A 20,493-nucleotide genomic window follows, 5' to 3' on the forward strand; every position below is an offset into this window, starting at 1 on the left:
CAGGGCTCCATAGGTGTATGCATATGTATATGTATCTATGTGGCTGTATGCACATGTATTCATATATATAACAAAGCACATAGGCGCACAGTTACCAATACTTACTAGACATAACCAAATACCTCCAGGGATTGGATTTCTGGGTTTGAAGGATTAGGACCATAGTCTCATGGGATATGTCAGTCAATTGGCATAATACAGTTCATAAAGTTATGTTCTACATCCTAGTTGGTGAGTAGTGTCTGGGGTCTTAAGATCTTGTGAGCGGCCATCTAAGCTACAACTATTGGTCTTTACTGACCCAGAGCAAGAGAAGGAAAACCAAAGACTCGAAGAAACTAGTCTACAGGACAAACAGTCTGCACAAATTGTGGCCTCATCTACCCAGAGACCGGAAGAACTAGGTGGTCCCAGCTACCACTGCCAACCGTTCTAATCTGGGCCACAATAGATAGACCCTGATAGAATGGAAGGAAAAATGTGGACCACAATAGATAGACCCTGATAGAATGGAAGGAAAAATGTGGAACAGAACCTCAAATTCCTTTAAAAAAAAAACAAAAACAAGAAAGTTAGAACTGCTGTATTGGTTGAGACTGGAGGACTCACCGAGACTATTGCCCTGAGATACTCTTCAGACTTTGAACTGAAACTAACCCTTGAGGTCACCTTGTAGCTCAATAACAAATTGGCTCAAAAAATAATGAATTTCACCTGTAAGTACTGTGCTCCTTTAAAAAATCACCTATATGAGACCAAATGGTCAACAATTAGTTTAGAACAAAGATGAGAATGTAAGGGGACAGGGAAATGAAATTAATGGAAACAGAACAACCAGAGTGGAAGTAATGAAACTGTTCATTCATTGTGAAGAATGTAACCAATGTCACTGAACAACTTGTATAGAAATAGTTGAAGGGGACCTAAACTGCTGTGTATACCTTCACCAAACACACAATAAAATATCATTAAAAATATGTTTCAGTTAAACGTTGCCTTCCCTTTCTACAGCTGCACACCATCCTGTGGTGGCCACTACCCACGTGTGGCCATTGAACACTTGAAATGTGCTAGGGCAACCAAGGAGCTGAATTTTTAATTATATTTAATTTTAATTATTTTAAATTTAAATGTAAAAACTGGTACTCATTTCAGTTATCAGAAAAATTTTACGTATGTTTTGAGTAACCTGGGTATGTGAATCTACTTTTTCTTCTGTAAATTTTTGAAATCTAAGTGCAGATCAGGTATTTTTGGTGAAAATATTGCTTCCAAATTGAGATGTCCTGTAAGTGAAAAATACACACTGGATTTCAAAGTGTAAAAAATGTGAAATATTTCACTAATAATTTTTGACATGGGTTCCATGTTGAAATAAGACTTTGAATATATACTAGGATAAATAAAATATATTATTAAAACTAATTTCTCCTGTTGCCTTTTACCTTTTTAAAATGGCTCCTAGAAAATTTTAAACTACGTATGTGACTACCCTAATTCATTATATTCCTACTGAACTTCATATGTGACTCACATATGTGTGATTGACATTATATGTCTTATTTATTTTTTTTATGGCTCACATTAGATTTCTATTGTTCAAGACAGAACACAAGTGTAGCAGGTCCCTAATCTGCTTGATCATTTTTTTTTTTATCCTGCTTTTTTTAATTCTTTTTTCTTTGTATGTGAACACTGGAGCTCCACATAGACACTGAATATAGACACATTTTGGTACCAAGCAGAACGAGTGTAGAACCCTGGATTCCTGTTTCATTTCCTCCACCAGAACCCCTTGTGCCAGTCCCTTGTCTCCCTCCTTCCTGTTTCTCATCGGCTTATTATGTAGATAAGAGAGAATGAGATGATGTATGTGAAAGTGCTTTGTAAACTTGAGAGCATACTAGACTTTGTTAGATGAGAGTGGATATTTGCTGTTCGTTTCCAGTATCTTTCACTAAGTCCATAAGCTCAGCAGTGTTCATTAGGTGCTTCTTAGTGCCAGCTGCTGTGCTACTGCCGGAGATACAGAAATGAAATAGCGCCTCCTGTGGAAGAGCTCAAGTCTAGACGGAGAGTTGAAAGCCATGGGGCAGTGTGATAGGAACTGTAATAGAAGTGTGTACATAGAGAAGAGATGTTTGGCTTTATCTAGAAGGTTCCAGAAGGGCTTCGCAAACAGCTCCACAAATATATCTCACACTCCTTTTCTTGGGGAAGCCCAATCCAACGGATTTTTGAGGAACTCATAAGTCTTTTCCAGGTGAACCAGAGGGTGAAGAGCTGGGAGCAGTGTAAATGCATACAGTGTGAGATGTGTTTGTGGAACTGTTTGTGACTTATGGCTAGAATAGGAAGTATGAGTCTGGCGAGACTATGTGGTGATAATCTGTGGTGAGGTAGAAGAAGGGGGAAAGTCTAGGGATGTGAAAAACGGTTAAGCAAGAGGCAGAGAAAATTAAAAGGGGTGACTCAGAAACCTTTGGATAAACCACATATTCCCTTTACAGTCCTGGATGTAATTAAAAGCAAGTTGAAAACGAGACTGAATTTGAGTAGGCTGACCTCTAGCCATCTACCTGAGCTAAGCACTATCAATTATGGATTTCAGGAGCTTTTGTGCTTTAATTCCAATAATCTAATAACAGCTGCATCTGTGCCTGTATTCCAGCTGCAGCCACAATATAATTCATTCTCATGAATCTCATTCTGGTAGGGAGACAGAACAGGCACAAATGGTTAAGCACTCAACTACTAAGTGAAAGGCTGGCAGTTCAAACCCATCCAGGGGAGCCTTGGAAGAAAGGCCTGGTAATCTGCTTTTGAAAGGTCACAGCCTTGAAAACTCTATGGAGCGCAGTTCTACTATGCAACACATGGGGTCTCCGTGTGTCAGATGATTCAAGGGCTACCGGAAGAAAAGAATGGGGAGGAGACAGAGCAGACCAGTACTCAGGGGTTACAGTCCACTGTGTGATGAGCATCAGGATGCAGGAAAGCACAGGTCGCTGTGGGAGCACCCAGGAGGCACACCTAGCTGGGATTGTAAGGGATCAGGGAAGGGTATTTGAAGTAAGAGGCTTGAGATAGCATGTTGTGTGAGGGAAGTATGGGTGGTTTGGTAGAGCCCAAGGGTATGATGAGAGTAAGGATGTGGTGGGAGGTAAGGTTGCTCCCTTCCTCAGGTCACAATCAGGATTATTATTCTTGCCAAATGGCTTGGATTATGTTCCGAGGGCACTGGGGAGCCTTGAATGTTGTGGCTGGATCAGATTTGTGTTCTACAAAGGAAACGAATGAGAGGAAGGAAAATCTGGAGGCAGAGCGACCAGTTAAGAGTCGACTTCAATAATCCAGGGAAATTATAAAGTCCTGAAACAGAAAGAAGACAGTGGTAGTAGGTATGAAAGAGAAGGATGAATTCAAGAGATGGTTAGGAAGTAAAAGCTGTTGTCATTGACAAGGTCGAAGGGTGGAGAGATGAGTGGAGAGAGAGAGAAGTTAAGGCTGGATAGCATTCAGGTAAGAATGCTATAGAGCAGGAAGGAAAGCAGGAGAGCTGGTCTCAGGGAAGCCAAGGCAAGAGCTAATCTCAAAAGGAATGAGGGTGTCAAATGCTGCCCAGAGGCCAGGTATGCTACAAACTGGAACATTGGACAGTTAGCTTTGGCAACTAAAATGGCCCTGGTAATACTAATGAGCGTATTTTACCAGGATAGTGGAAGCAGACATGAGACTAGGGTGAGTTGAGGAGTGTGGTGAAGGTGGAAGTGAGACAGCGAGGGTGCACAATTCACTAGAAGTTTGGCTGGATGGCCGGGGAGCTGTAGGGGAGTACTTGGAGGGGGACATGGTGTTGAAGAAGGATTTTTTTTTTTGAGATGAACCTATAGTATTTTTAAATTATGCTGATGAGAAGAAGAATGAGAGGATAAGAATACAACAGAGAGATAACTGATGAGAGGTCTGAGACAGAAAGGATTATGGGTTATGTTCTGAGGGCATAGGGGAGCCTCGAACGTTGTGGCAGGATCAGCTAATGGCCTTGATGTTTGCTGGGAACTGATACCCGTTGGAAACTTGGTGACAGTTCTTTTCAGACCGAGGTGTGATGAATCACAAGCAATACAAAAACTTTCCTTCCACCTCCCTCATTCCTCTACTTTCTCTAAACCTGATCTGCAACCTCCTTCATCTTCAGCTATGCCATCCTTTCCTTCTGAGGGCCTAATCTAGCCAATCCCCAGCGTCCTCCAGTCCTACTCTAGTGGAGTGCCATGTGCTATTGGAGACAATCTCATAGCTTGCCTTTTGGTGATGTTGCAGGAGTATGGGGGTTTAAACCCAGAGTAGCTGGACCCTCCATCTGCCTATCATTTCACTTGGATCTAATTAGCACTATATATTTCTTATTACCAACTCCATCCAGGTACATTCCTCTATGCTGCTTCCTAACTCACAGAAAAAATGGTGGACACCTGGATCATTTCTCCCCTATACCTCCTATACCTGCTTACTCAGGCTGTCACTTACCTACCCTTACCTTTCCATTTCATCAGAAGAGGGGATGTTCTTCTTTGCCCTGACTCTTCCTTCTGCGTTGACACTTGATCCCATCTCTTTTTTCCTTCTCCTCTGGCACTTTTCTTCATCACATTAAAGCTTGATGCATAGAAATAACTTGCCCACACAGCTGTTAAGGAGCCCAACTTTGTTTTGAACCTAACTGCCCTTTTCTGCAATACATCACACTGCCTTCCACTCCTAAGTCTGGCAAACAAGGCCCCTCACAATGTCACCTTGAGGCTCCTCACTTCATTTCCTGCCATCCCTCTGTGAGCCTTCTAGGTTACCATAACACCAAACTTTTCCCAGTTTCTCTCAATCTATGCTTCTCTGTGGTTATTCATCGTATTTTCCTTTTCCCCAACTTACTGAGTTTCTACATACCCTTCAAGACCCTTGTTAAATGCTGCACCTTCTGTGAAGTTACACCAGGCATAGTATATCTTGTTATGATTATTTTTGCCATGTCATAAGGTTTGACTACCTGAAGATTTGGTTTATTAAAATATTTTCTTATATATTACATTCTTTTTTTTTTTTTTTTTTTACATTGCTCTCCTACCATACAGTAGGTGCTCCAGGGGAAGGGATCTGGTCTTCTTCATTTCTGTACCTCACAGCCTAACACAAAAAAGCCCTGGTGGCACAACAGTTAAGTACTCAGCTGCGATCTGAAAGGTGGCAAGTTCAAACTCACCCAGCGGCTTCTTGGGAAAAAGACCTGGCATTCTGCACCTGTAAAGATTACAGCCTACCTAGGAAACCCTATAGGGCAGTTCTATTCTGTCACATGGGATCACTATGAATTCAAATCAACTCAACAGCACCTAACGACAACAGCCTAACACAATACCTTGCATATAATAGGTGTCCCATACATGTTTATTACATTAATAAATACATGATTGAATTGACTTGAATGCATGAAAACCAAAGGTTGAATTTTATCTGTGTATATAATAAGTGGCAAATGGCAATAATTTAAAACACTGAGACAGGTCCCATGAGTACAATGGCCCTGCAGTATATAGTTTTGATGGCTTTTTCAATCTGTATGAAAATGTGGCTTGATAGCCTGTAAATAGAGCAGACAATTTGTAATAAGAGAAATGGGTCATACAAAGAGTAAAGTTGCTCTTTTTGTCAGACGAGAACTTGTTTTATTGTATGTATATTGATGTCACATTTTTGGGGGGTGGGGTGAGGAAGGTTGTCAATAGATTGGCATTTTCTGGGTATATTTTGCTAGCTTATATAATACGAATATAATTTATAATAATATCTTATTTCATAATAATCTGTGGACATTTAATTTTTACCTTTGATAATGTTAGATCCATTTTTTCTCATTTAGAATGAAAATACGTCTCACTAAAGTCTATTGAGGAAGAATTTCAGGTGTTCTGAATCATTAATCAAAATATAATATTCTCTATTTCAGCTAATTGATGCAAGAGAGAAATTAAAACTTGAGCTTGAAAATGAAAAATCACTAGTTCAAGATATGGTAAGGTGATTTACATTTTTGTCCTAATGAATCTGAATTCAGCAATTTAATCATGAAATTTTTATAAACTTTATTTGTAACTGTACTGTAAGCTATTCATTTCTCCATTATAAATGATCTAAGTGCATGTGGGTTAATATGAACATTTTAAAATTATCATTTTCAAGAAAACATTTTGGGTAATACTGAAATAAATATACTTACTATACAGAAGAGTCTTCCATGAGAAATAGCGTTACAATTTAAAACAATGTACAAGATTTTTGCATTTTATTCTGGAGATATATAAAAAAAAAAAATGAGAGCCCAATATTTTGAAGGATTTGCTATTTTTAGTTACAAATTGCCATAAATGACAACAAAAACAGAGCCTAGCTAGATATTTTGGCATTCTGTGTTAGTCTCATAAGAAAACACTGACTTTTTATGTTCTTTTAAGAGAACTTTCCAGACGGCTGGTCTTTTATTTTATCAGTTGACTACCCACCCCGAAAGCCCCCAGTCTTACCCCCCGCCCAGCTTATGGTGTACTTGGGCTTTCAGCTGATCACCACTAGTATGTCTTTGTTACAGTAAACTGACTGTGTTTATTATAATAAAAAATAAAACACAGCTTGACTTGCGTTCTAAATGTGCTTGAAAAGAATATGATACTGTTTAGAAGAGAAAAGGTTTGTTCATAGGAAATCAGCACCACTTCAGATATTGAAACATTTGCTTTTCTACAGCTTGTCACACTTTGTGCCAAGTCATGACTGCCCTCCTCGCTCTGTTTTGTTACTGTCAGCACCATGTGCTTTGGGTTCCTTGTCATAGAAATTAATGCAAAACAATGCTCCTGGATTACAATAAGGCCTTCTATGAAACCAACTTGGGAATGCAGGAAACGAAGAACGTTATGGCTCACTATGCACAAAAAACCATGTGCTAACAGACTTGCGATTTTGAACCCTTTATTTTTAAATACCTGGCATATGAGTCTCCACTATTTCAGTATACTTGGTCAACTACCTCTAAGCCCACCCCCATGCTCTTATGCCATTCCTCTAAAGTCCAGGCCTTTTGACTAAAAACAAACAACTAAATGCGCACATCGTCATTAAAATGGAAAGTGTTTTTATAGAGTGGGAAGCCAAGGTTATATTGTGAGTTTGTTAGCAGCGATAGAGAAGAAATTAAACTATTTAGTCAGTGGGTTTGTGCCTGTACATAAGCAGACCCCATACTCTATGAATCACTTTGCTCCTTTCTTTTAACTGTAAGTGTTTAACGGGTGCTATTGTATTGCTCACAGGGGAACCAATCATGTTTTATTTTGTGGTTTAGAAATTTGTTGAGCCCCAAGCTTGTTGCCAAGCAGCAAGAGTCTGCGTCACAAACTTGATGAGGGTGCCAGAGCTTTCAGGATGCTTAGAAATGCTTTGGTGGTTCACATTTTCAGTTTTTAACTCATGTTTTAGGTTCTCCTGTGACCAAGGTTTCCTTGGCATATTGGCTTTGGATCCAGAAAGGTCACAATTTTGGGACCGCACCACCACCACCATCACCACCAGGCATTCTGCTATTCTTGCTGAAGAGGGCTGCACTCTGTTGTTATTGGAAGCCCTTGTTTTACTTGTTGCTCACTGTAGTGCTTTCTTCAGGGTGGGAGGATTTGTGATTGCAATAAGATGATGGGAGGTGGGCAGGTGGGAGAAGGTGGAGTTGACCAGGGTCATTTTGTAAAATTAAAAAACTTCCTGGCTAAAGAGCTTTTGTTCATGGTTGTCTGTTACTGTTTCCCAATACAATTAATTTCTGGCCTGTTAAGAGCCTACAGAGTGCAAGATCTGGTATTGAAAAGTCACAATTCATATGTATAGGTAAGCAGGTAAATATAGAGTGATCATATCCTTTGACTGGCTTTTGAGGAATCATATTAAATAATTTTATGTCTTCCCACTATTCCTGAGCTGAGTAGCTTTCATTTATCTGAAACTAACAAAACAGAGAACCCTCATCAGAAAAGTACCATGATCCAACTCTTAACTTACTGATTTTCCATCTGTTTAGTCTCAGGGTACCCATTTCTAGGACAATCCAGACTCAAGATAGGAAGGCAGTCCATAGGTTGCTCCAGCCCCTCCTTCTGGGGGCACAGCACTAAATTATTGCTGTAGTCTGCCTTGTTCCTGTAACTGGGTTCCCTGATGCCTGAGGTCTTTCTGAGTCCCAGTTCAAGTCTGCCCAATCCTATTGCCTATAACTTGGTACTCTTTGGCCATCCAGCTAGGAAAATGACAATTTTGCTGGTCCAGCAGGCATTTACAGTAATAAGATACATCACTGAATTTCTTTGCCTAGGACTTGCATATTGGATAAAATTAAGATTATTCTTCTATCCCTTTTCATCAGTACTATCAGTCACTGTTCTGAAATTGATATTCCACAAGTGGGTTCTACAGTCAGCCAAGGGTTGCTGCCCTAAGGCTGAGAACAACTCTGAAAACTAGGGGTTGTTTTTGGTGATCTTTGCAAAATGCATTTGCACTGTTGTCTAGGAATAGTGCCTCTTAATATCGGGGGCAATAGTGGTTCAGTGGTAGAATTTTCGCCTTTCATGTCCGATTCCCAGTCAGCGCACCTCATGCGCAGCCACCTGTGTGTTGCTATGATGCTGAACAGGTTTCAGCAGAGCTTCCAGACTAAGACAGGAGTATCCTTATCCTTTTATGCCCTGAGAATCTTCCTTTGTCATCATTTGATTATTTTGTTCATGACTTCTTTTTCCTCGGCACATCACTGTCAGAGTGTTCTGCTAACATATTCCAATGAACGTAAGTCAATGTTTATTACCATTAATGCCAGTTCAAGCAGAAAGTTCCAAATTTCCATTTCAGGGAATTGTCATTTATCTCTCACAAAGTGATGGCTAAGCTAAATACTTACTATGAGCAATATTTATTATATTCCTTGATGCTGTATAAGGGGCACAGGTGTACATACTACTAGGGTATGTGATGTAAGTATGTTGTTGTTAGGTGCCATCGAATTGGTTCCGACTCATAGCAGTGCTGTGTAACACAGAACAAAACACTGCCCAGTCCTGCACCATGCTCACAATCATTGTTATGCTTGAGCCCATTGTTGCAGCCACTGTGTCAATCCATCTCATTGAGGATCTTCCTCTTTTTCACTGATGCTCTACTTTACCAAATGTCATGGATTGAATTGTCTACCTCAAAAATATCTGTCAGCTTGGCTAAGTCATGATTCCCTTGTTTGATTGTCTACCATTTCATCTTCTGATGTGATTTCCCTGTATGTTGTAAATCCTATCACTGTGATGTAATAAGATGGATTAGCAGCAATTATACTGATGAGGTCTACAAGATTAGGTAGTGTCTTAAGCCAATCTCTTTTGAGATATAAAAGAGAGAAGAGAGCAAAGAGATGTGGGGACCTCGTACCACCAAGATAGCAGTGCTGAGAGCAGAGTGCATCATTTGGACCTAAAGTTCCTGCACTGAGATGCTCCCAGACCAAGGGAAGACTGATGGTGAGGGCCTTTCTCCCGAGCGGACAAAGAGAGAAAGCCTTCCCCTGGAGCCGGCACCCTGAATTTGAACTTGTAGCCTACTAGACTGTGAGAGAATAAATTTCTCTTTGCTAAAGCCATCCACTTGTGGTATTTCTGTTATAGCAGCACTAGATGCCTAAGACACCAAGCATGATCCTCTTCTCCAGGGACTGATCCCTCCTGACAACATGTCCAAAGTATGTAAGACACAGTCTCACTATCTTTGCTTCTAAGGAGCATTCTGGTTGTACTTTTTCTAAGACAGATTTGTTCGTCCTTTTGGCAGTCCGTGGTATCTTCAATGTTCTTCACCACACCACAATTCAAAGGCATCAATTCTTCGATCTCCTTATTCATTGTCCAGCTTTTGCATGCACATGAGGCAATTGAAAATACCATGGCTTGGATCAGGCGCACCTTAGTCTTCAAGGTGGCATCTTTGCTTTTCAATACTTTAAAGAGGTCTTTTGCAGCACATTTGCCCAATGCAGTGTGTCTTTTGATTTCTTGACTGCTGCTTCCACGGGTATTGATTGTGGATCCAACTAAAATGAAATCCATGACAACTTCAATCTTTTCCCTGTTTATCATGATGTTGCTTATTGGTCCAGTTGTAAGGATTTTTGTTTTCTTTATGTTGATGTGTAATCCATACTGAATGCTTTGGTCTTTGATCTTCATCAGTAAGTGCTTCAAGTCCTCTTCACTTTCAGCAAGCAAAGTTGTATCATCTGCGTAACACAGGTTGTTAATGAGTCTTCCTCCAATCCTCATTTCCCATTCTTCTTCATATAGTCCAGCTTCTGGGATTATTTGCTCAGCATACAGATTGAATAGGTATGGTGAAAGGATACAACCCTGATGCATACCTTGCCTGACTTTAAACCACACAGTATCTCCTTGTTCTGTCTGAACAACTGCCTCTTGATCTACGTACAGGTTCCTTGTGAGCACAATTAAGTGTTCTGGAATTCCTGTTTTTCGCAATGTTATCCATAATTTGTTACGAGCCACACATAGGTTCCAGTATCACAGGAGCATGCAAGGCCCCACAGTACAACAAATTGATAGACACGTGGGGGTAGCCATCCTAAAAAACCCAGCCATCCTAGTGGGAGTGAAATGGTCTCATATATCACAAACAGGCAACTGCAACACAGAGTAGCCAACAGACAAAGACAAAAACAACCTCTGAGAAAGGACTGTTCCCCCTAGCCAAAGGACCAGGAAAAGGGTGGCCAAATAACAGAAAACCATTTTGGCCATGCCTCCCCTAGTCCAGCCAAACACCAATGGAAAAAATCCTACCCCACTCCATGGGTTCAGTGGGGTGGAACAGGGAGCTGATCTTCCAACCCACCCTCCCACCCTGCAGAAGCAAGCAGCACCCTCGGATTCCCCCCCCATAGTAATGTCAGCAGGGTCTGGCAGAGCACTGAGTCTTCATCCCCACCCAGCAACAATGAGGCTAGATTCAGACTGCAAGGTCTATCTCACCTGCAAGGGGTGGCAGCCCATATCTCAACTCAATCTTTGAGACTTAGCTAGGCTGCAAGCATGGCTTGGGGTCTGTCAGAGGTTTGGGAAGTTTATATACAGAATTTAGATCGCTCCATTCTGGCGCTCTTTGGGATTTCCCTACTTCACGTTCCACTGGCTGTGGTTGCCCTGAATTCTACCCCCACCAGGTTTTCATCATAGTTTTAGTTCCCTCACCAAACACATACTGGGGTCTCCCATCAAGTTAAAAGCCATAAAAATGCAAAATTCAGCCAATGCTGTTCCACTCTTCCAAGTATCGACTGCCTCCAGAATCTGCCTGCTTTCGATCTTTTTCCACTGTCTTCAGGTAGTTGTTTTTTATGTTTTTTCCAGAGTTTATAGTTGTCATCTGCGGGAGGGTCAGTTTGGTAGCATCTACTCAGCCATGAACAGAAGCACCTCTTCCTAAGAATAACCTCTTAATAATATAAGTGTTATCATGCCATTGCCTGCTGGACAATGAATGAGGAAGATGCCTTTGAATTATGGTGTTGGTGAAGAATGTTGAATATACCATTGACTACCAAAAGAGCAAACAAATCTGTCTTGGAAGAAGTACAGCCAGAATGCTCCCTAGAAACAAGGATGAAGAGACTATGTCTCACATTCTTTGGACATGTTATCAGGAGGGATCAGTCCCTGGAGAAGGACATCATGCTTGGTAAAGTAGAGGGTCAGTGAAAAAGAGGAAGACCCTCAATGAGATGGATTGACACAGTGGTTGCAACAATGGGCTTAAGCATAACAACGATTTTGAGGATGGTGCAGAACTGGGCAGTATTTCGTTCTGTTGTACGTTGGGTCGCTATGAGTCAGAACCGACTCAATGGCACCTAACAACATAACAACATTGCCTGCTTAAAATGATACAATGGTGTCCCATTGCATTTCAAATGAAATCCAAACTTTGTACCTTCTCTTTCATCTTATCATACCCATCCAGCTCTTTGCTTCTTTGGGGTCTTTGTCATACTTTGTTCTACTTAGATGCTCTTTTTCCCACTCTTTACGTGGTTGACTCCTTTTCATTCTTTAGGTCTCAACTGGTTTTGTCATCTCTTCAAGGGAGGCCTTCCCTAACTATTCCATCTAAACCAGTCCCACCTGTGTAGAGCTTCCTTCATTGTCTATTTGCCTTACCACTGTATACTCAGCTTCTTGTAATAAAAAAAAAAGTTACCCATCCCCCCCAAAAAAGGTGTGATTCAGTCAGTCCCAACTCATGATAACCCCATGTGCATCAGCGTAGAACTGTGCTCCATAGGGTGGTCAGTGGCTGATTTTTTGGAAGGAGATTGCCAAGCCTTTCATCTGATGTATCTCTGGATGGACTTCAACCTCCAATCTTTCACTTAGCTCATTTGCACGACCCAGGGACTCCATTTCTTGTACAGTGTCTGATGTTTAGTATATAGTCAATGAATGCTTTTTGAATGACTATTAAATATTCCTTGCAATTTCTTATAGCAGTCTGGAGAAAATTACTTTTAAACCATTATAATGGAGCATAGCTATAATATTAGCCTTGTATTGAAACACACTGAGACCACATACGATACAGTCTTTTATGTACATCAGTAACGATCCTCCCAGACCCCAAAAACCATGAGGCAGACCTGCTTTGTATCGGTAAATCCACTTTAGTCACTGTTCAGACATCAATGAGATTAATGGTTAGATATATTTCTCATCATTGTTTAATTTAACAATAAGATGAATCAGAGTTAGCGTCAATGGCATTACCCATACAATTATAATACGAAAAATCTTAACATTATTGAAGCATTCTATGTTTTGATAGAATTCTTTTGGTGCCTGAAAATTAGAATTGACATTTTAAACTAAAATTTCATTCATTACATTATTAAAGTTTGACTATTACGCTTTGTGAAATCTCTCAAAAAATACGTTATAATAAGGCCTTGAATTTAGTTATTATATAATGAGTTATTATATAATAAGCTATCACCATGTAGGCAAATAATACATGTTTCTCTCTAATCTTTATAATGCTTAAAAATGAACATGTGCTAATGACTTAAAATATTTACAATTTTACCTCTTTCTGTTCACTTCTTATTGTTGTTGTTGTTAGGTGCCATCAAGTCCATTGTGATTCATAGTGACTCCATGTGACAGAGTAGAACTGCCCTATAGAGTTTTTAGGCTGTAAACTTTACAAGAGCAGATTGCCTGGTCTTTCTGCCATGAAGCTGCTGGGTGGGTTAGAACCACCGACCTTTCGGATAACAGCCAAGCACTTAACTATTGCACCACCAAAGTTCCTTCGTGTCTTATTAAGTGCATACAACTTTTTCTTCTGGATACAAATTTATTTTCTCTTCTAATTGATGTTATAACTCATACTCCCACTACAGTTTCGGCAGGCCAATTGATTTAAAACGTTACTCTTTCATTGCTTAAGGAAGCTTTCTAGAAAATCTTCCTTTTTGATCTTTGCAGATGATAACAAATAATATGGGCTTTCAATTTTACAGGTTACTAAACAGAAAGAAGAGATGGAAACAAGAAGAAAGGTTGACCCCATAAACATCAAGGTTTGCATTTAGGTTTTTATTTTTTTCTTATTTTCTGCTTCTCTTATTTGAGCATCTGGGTTGAAGAATATACACATACTGTACTGAAGCTTTTCACTTTCCAACTAGTTTTGGCATTTTGTAGACAAAGTATAAGTTTGAAACAAAAAAAAATCCTTGAGAGTGAGGCAGGGAGTGTGAACTGGGGTTCAGGAGACTGATTGCTGAGCGCCATGAGAAGGGGTGAGTGAGGGTGCAAGCAGAAGAGAAAAGCAAGCCAGGCTTTAGGAACGTGAAAGTGTCATCCTGGGAACACCGATCCTTAGGCGCGATGTCCTGCCCCTCAGAGTCCTTCCTACCTTCTAGTCCCTCACTTACAGATAACACATAAACCTCATGCTACCACCTCGGCCCACTCCACAAAGCCCGCACCTTCCTGATGCTTCTAAAGAACATCGATCTTTGATATGATTTTCTTAGTACACCGGGCTCATTGAGAAAAGTGGAGAAGCAGGCCCAACCTGCAAATTAAATCAGGATGCCGGGGGCTGGGGGACTGGAAGACAGGAAAGACCCATAGCCTTTGAACTTGAAAACCTCAGCGTTGGAATTCCAGCTCAGAGAAGGAAAAGGGAGCAAAAGAAAGGGACAGTGATAACAAATCTGATGAACAAAGCAAGAGTAACAAAGTTGTTTCTATTTTTGTGTGCCAGAGCCTGAGAGCATCGAAGGGGAGAGAAACCTCTTTGTCCCCGTGGCCCACAAGACCCAGGGAGTCATCCAGGGGTACGATACCTTCAAGACCACAAACGCCCTCTATAAGCACATCGCCTGCTAAGATGAAAAAACGAAAGCCCTTAAAGAAGTCTTCCAAGGAAGAGCTACCTGTGGTAAAGGAAGAGCGCCCTGTGGAGCGACATGTGGTTAAAGAAGAGGGCCGCGTGGGAAGAAGAGCTGCTTTCGCGGCCACACGGGTAACTCCTTCCACCTCTTGCACACTCATCTGCACAGGGGCTTTAGCAAGATTGCCACTATAGTGTCACACCTCATGCCCAGCATCAGCAGGGCCAGTGTCTGAGCACACCTGATTCCCCTACTGCCCCAGCTCCCATCCGAGCAGGGGCTCTGGCTGCTATTCTCTGCACCTATGTGCCCTTGTTAGGCTTCCTTGCTTTCCAAAGAGGATGCAGCATCATCTCCAGCTAGGTGCTTTATTTAGCTTACTCACAAAACTTTAAAATCTGATCGCTGCCCAGTCTACTCCAACTCATAGCGACTCCATGTGTGTCAGAGTAGAACTGTGCTCCAAAGGGCTGTCAGTGGATGATTTTTCAAAAGTAGATCGCCAGGCCTTTCTTCCGAGGTGCCTTTGGGTGGACTTGAACCTCCAACCTTTTGGTTAGCAGCTGAGCACGTTAGCCTTTTGCACCACCCAGGGGCAAAACTAAACCATAGTGGGTCTCTAATTAGCAAAATAGAGAAAGCACATTCCAAGCACTTTCTAGAAAGTATAATCTCTAACGAGTTACTACCCAGTATCTATCAAAAGCTTACTGATGATTCTCTGAAGGACACTGCAGATATACAGCCCATTTACTCATGTAGATATTCTAAAATTGACAACTGGATTAAATCACACTATCAGACACATGCACGCATGAATTATATGCTATTGCTCTCCTTATCTACCTCTTCCCAAAATAATCAGAATTGCCTTTACTGCAAGTAGGGTGATACCATCAGTCTACATAAAAAGATGTGTTCAGAAGTGGCTCTGATGCTCAACTCACTGTTGTCTTATTGTGGGTATTGCTTAGGCACTGCTCACGTCATTGCACAGTACCCACCCTTATAATGCTCCTGTGGAGAACTTTCTTCTGCTCTTATTTATGGGACTGTTGTGTTTCTCTAAGCAATTCATTAATCCTGTGGGCACCGTGAATTGTGTAACAAGTCAAGGTTCCGTTTCCACACTGACTTTTGAAGAGCTTAGAGCCCTCATGGTGACCTATATAGCCAGTGTATAGCACTTCACAGAAAGAGCCTCTCCATTTGCACATTTTGGTCCCTCAAATTGTCCTCTTTTGATTTAATTTCTACGTGGTCCTCTATTCTTTCCCATAAAGGGCAGAATTTGTATCCCTAAAACTTAAGACATGGAGGAGCAAAGCAGAGTCATGCTCCAGGTATGCATCCTTGCTCCAAACGGGGGAAAGGAAATGATAGGCCTACTTACAAAGCAGATGGGTCACTCCTCGTGTCCAGCAAGGGAGTGGGGGAGCAGACAGGGAGAGGCAGGATTGTTATACTAGTGAACATCACTTCACTTCAAAGGAAGCAGCAGCAGCTGAGGAAGAGTATTCGCCACTTAAAGACATCTGACATTTCTGCTTTGCAGAAGGTTTAGATGTATGGACAACTAGAAGCTAAGATTATTTCTCAAGGTAAAGGAATGACATTTGGGGAGGGAGGGGTACAATTTGCAAATGAATGACCAGTGGCTGGGTTCTAAGAGGGAGATTTCTGTAAGCCAGATTTTGAGAAGTGTTTTTCTTGCCCTCAATAAGCTGACCTGAGTGTGCAAATCTGCCTGCTAACCTAGGGGTGGGGGTGGGGATGAAGGACCAGCAGTACCCCCTGACCAGGGGCTCCAGTCCAACTCAGAGCCTCAGTGAGCCCTGGGGCCGAGGAGGCAGCATCCTGCTCCAGAAGGCTGAGTTCATTACCATGAAACCAGGTCAAGTGCCAGGGTCTTTGGTCTGAGGCTCTTCGATGTTGACCACGAGGGCTGCGGAGCAGGGTCAGCAACTAGGGCAGAGCAGCTGAGCCTTCGACCCAGAGCTCCCAGCAGTGGGGGAGAGCTGAGTAGGAGAAGGAGCCCAGCCCTACAACAACCCCAAAAAAACCCCAAAGGCTGTGATTAAAAGAAAACCCAGTGCCGTCGAGTAACTAGATCCTACAATTACAGCTTAGAAACCCCAGTGTCCTCATTTTACAGATGGAAACTTGCGCTTCCAAAGTCATAGCCCTGAGTGGCAGGCGCCTCCTGTTCTAACCAAACAAAAATGCACCATAAAGGGGAGACAAAGGCAGGCTTAGGATCTCTGAGGTAGAATCCTTTAAATAAGCTTTTCTGTTCGTGTAACCATCTTTCCTTCTGACTGTAACGATTGGCATCCTGGTATTTCCAAAGCTTAACAGTACATCTCGTCTGCTGGAGAAGCTGAGACGGTCATGTGTAATGATAACTAAAAACTGGGCAGAGGGAGGAGGGAGTAAGTAAGCTGGTGTGCACATCTTTATATTAACCAACTCAACTGTAAAGTAAAATTTATTTTTATTGTTCAGTGTTGTTACAATAATAGGCATTTTTGTTATTCATAAAATCGCTATTATTCTAAGTGTTCCCTTACATCACCTTCCCTGTGTGATATACTCTTGACCACAGTTTAATTCTAAGTGCGTTCACTTTGTAGCTGCAATTTCCTTGTTTCTCTCTTTAAAATATTTTAGTATCTAGAGGTAGATGGACTTCTTAAAAATTGTCCTTAAAGGGTTTTATAATATTGACCGCATGTAAATGACCAAAGAGAAAGCTTGGGGCAGGAACTTTTTACATCAGTCATTTCGCTGATCTAATTAATCATACTTATTTTTTTGAAATCTGTGTCACTCGGTGGGAACGGCCCATGTGCTCCGCACAGCACAGCACACAGTGATAAACCGTGTGTTTAGCCAGTCTCAGAGAAACGATACCAGCATGGCTGTCCGATTTCTAGTTATGAAAGGTTTCGCAACATCAAATTGGTATTTGTACAGTGTTTTTGTGTCAAGTTTATTTTTTGATATCTGTAAAGCATTTCAAATACTAAGGTTTCACATACAAGGTTAAATTGGATTCCCAGGTTTGTTTTTGTTGTTGTTGTTTGAATCAGAGTAATTAGTTAATTGAGGCTGCCCCCAGTAAATGCTTCCCTGGAAGTCTTCTGGGCTTCCACAGAGAAACCTGGTCTATGCTGATGGAGCATATGGTGTGTGCTCAGATCTGCAGAAAGCCTTAGTGCCCTTCTGTGTGGGAAATAGGACATGGGTACGAAGTCAATCGTGTTCCCATCCTTAGAGTTCCCTCAATACAAAGCAAGGTGCACAGCATGAAGGACTTTAATAAAAACTCTAGAACATTCTTCTAACATTCAGAAATTGTTTGGTTAAATATTTTTTGTAATAGTTTTGCAGTTGTGACCATAGTCACCCTGCAAGCTAGAAAAAAATTTAAAATATACGGTAGGTGGGTCAAGGAAAAATGTTTTGGAAACTCAAATTTATCATCCTTTTCTTACATAACCCTTTTATTTGATTACATATAAAGTTTAGACCCTCTCAGAGAAGAAAATAATGTAATTTATTCATTATTTTATTCTCTTATTATTTTCCCCTTTGCTTGGCTTGATAAAGAAGGCAGTCAATAGTTATGAAGAACTATGAAATAAAGCCAGCGTCTTGCTCATTGTTTATCTTGCAGCACAGAGTGGTGGGGTAATACAGAGAAGTGACAGTCCCAGACATGTCCATGGTCTTCAGAGGTTTTTAAAAGCGTATTTACTATATTTTGATAGATTACATTGACACAGAAGAACTTTCCTTATCATAGTGGATCTTTGTTTAATAATATAAATAGCTTTAGAAAAAAGAAGAGAGAGATAGTGGAAATCATACATTACAATTATTTTTTTATTTTAAAATAAAATTTTTCATTTACTTCTAAAATGATTTCACCTTTAGTTTTCCCTCTGAGAGGTCAGAATTGAAAATCCAAATAATATCTTTTTTAAAATTCAACCGAGAGTGGCTTTTACTGTCTATATTATTTTATTCTGAGGTAGTTTGATAGTAAGTTAAATAATTGCTTTCAGTAATTTGGGACTGAAAATACTTTAATAAATATAATATTCAATATTTGATGTACAAATGAAACATGTTACATTAAAAATCAACTGCCTGGCTATTATGCTTTATATTTTCTTGTTTCATTTTTTTGGAAGTTTATACAATTTTAATATAATTTGGAAGTCGTCAAAAATAAAATGGACCACATAAAGATTGATATCCTAGGCATTAGTGAGCTGAAATGGACTGGTATTGGCATTTTGAATCAGACAATCATATGGTCTACTATGCTGGGAATGACAAATTGAAGAGGAATGACATCGCATTCCTTGTCAAAAAGAACATTTCAAGAACTATCCTGAAGTACAATGCTGTCTGTGATAGAATAATATCCATATGCCTACAAGGAAGACCAGTTAATAGGACTATTATTCAAATTTATGGACCAACCACTAATGCCAAAGATGAGGAAATTGAAAATTTTTACCAACTTCTGCACTCTGAAATTGATCAAATATACAATCAAGATGCGTTGATAATTGCTGGTGATTGGAATTCAAAAGTTGGAAGCAAAGAAGGATAAAACCAAAAAACCCACTGCCGTTGAGTCAATTCCAACTCATAGCAACCCTATAGGACAGAGTAGAACTGCCCCCATAGAGTTTCCAAGGAGTGCCTGGCGGATTTGAACTGTCAATCTCTTGGTTAGCAGCCGTAGCACTTAACCACTACACCACCAGGGTTTCCGCAAAGAAGGATAAAAAAAAATAGCTGGAAAACATTGCCTTGGTGATAGAAATGACGCCAGAGACAGCATGATAGAATTTTGCAAAACCAATGGCTTCTTCATTGAAAATACCTTTTTTCACCAACATAAACGGTGACCATACACATGGACCTCACCGGGTGAAATACACAGGAACCACGTGAACTGCATCTATGGAAAGAGACAATGGAGAAGCTCAGTATCCGTCAGAACAAGGCCAGGGGCCGACTGCAGAACAGACCATCAATTCCTCATACACAAGTTCAAGTTGAAGGTGAATAAAACTAGAGCAAGTCCACAAGAGCCAAAGTACAACCTTGAGCATATCCCACCTTAATTAAGAGACCATCTCAAGAATAGATTTGACGCATTGAACACTAATGACCAAAGACCAGATAAGTTGTGGAATGACATCAAGGACATCATACATGAAGAAAGCAAAAGGTCATTAAAAAGACAGGAAAGAGAGAAAAAAAAAAAAACGGTTGTCAGAAGAGACTCTGAAACTTGCCCTTGAACATAGAGTAGCTAAAGTGAATGGAAGAAATGATGAAGCAAAAGAGCTGAACAGAACATTTCAAAGGGCGACTCAAGAAGACAAAGTATTATAATAAAATGTGCAAAAACCTGGAGTTAGAAAACCAAAAGGGAAGAACACACTTGGCATTTCTCAAGCTGAAAGACTGAAGAAAAAATTCAAGCCTCGAGGTACAATATGAAGTATTATAAAGGGAAAATATTGAATAACACAGGAAGCATCAAAAGAAGATGGGAGGAATACACAGAGTCCCTGTACCAAAAAGAATTCGTTGAAGTTCAAACATTTCAGGAGATAGCGTAGAATCATGAACTGATGGTACTGAAGGAAGAAATCCAAGCTGCACTGAAGTGAATGGTGAAAAACAAGGCTCCAGGAATTGACAGAATACCAATTGAGATGTTTCAACAAACGGATGCAGGGCTGGAAGTACTCACTCATTTATGTCAAGAGATTTGAAAGACAGCTCTCTGGCCAACCAACTGGAAGATATCCATGTCCGTGCCTGTTCCAAAGAAAGATGATCCAACAGAAAGCAGAAAGTATCAAATGATATTATTAATATCACACACAAGTAAAATTTTGCCAAAG

At 40.5% G+C, this 20,493-nt stretch overlaps 1 protein-coding gene across 1 annotated transcript in view; it reads left to right on the forward strand.

Moving 5' to 3' along the window:
• Positions 1-20,493, forward strand: part of C4H10orf67 (chromosome 4 C10orf67 homolog) — a 159,914-nt gene that overhangs the window by 69,109 nt on the left and 70,312 nt on the right. Inside the window, exons 9-11 of the mRNA XM_049881626.1 lie at positions 6,008-6,073; positions 13,673-13,732; positions 14,425-14,685. Of these exons, the coding sequence (XP_049737583.1) occupies positions 6,008-6,073; positions 13,673-13,732; positions 14,425-14,685 (387 nt within the window). The remainder of the gene's footprint in view (positions 1-6,007; positions 6,074-13,672; positions 13,733-14,424; positions 14,686-20,493) is intronic.

The sequence above is a fragment of the Elephas maximus genome, chromosome 4 (assembly GCF_024166365.1).
Source record: "Elephas maximus indicus isolate mEleMax1 chromosome 4, mEleMax1 primary haplotype, whole genome shotgun sequence".
Lineage (NCBI taxonomy): Eukaryota > Metazoa > Chordata > Mammalia > Proboscidea > Elephantidae > Elephas > Elephas maximus.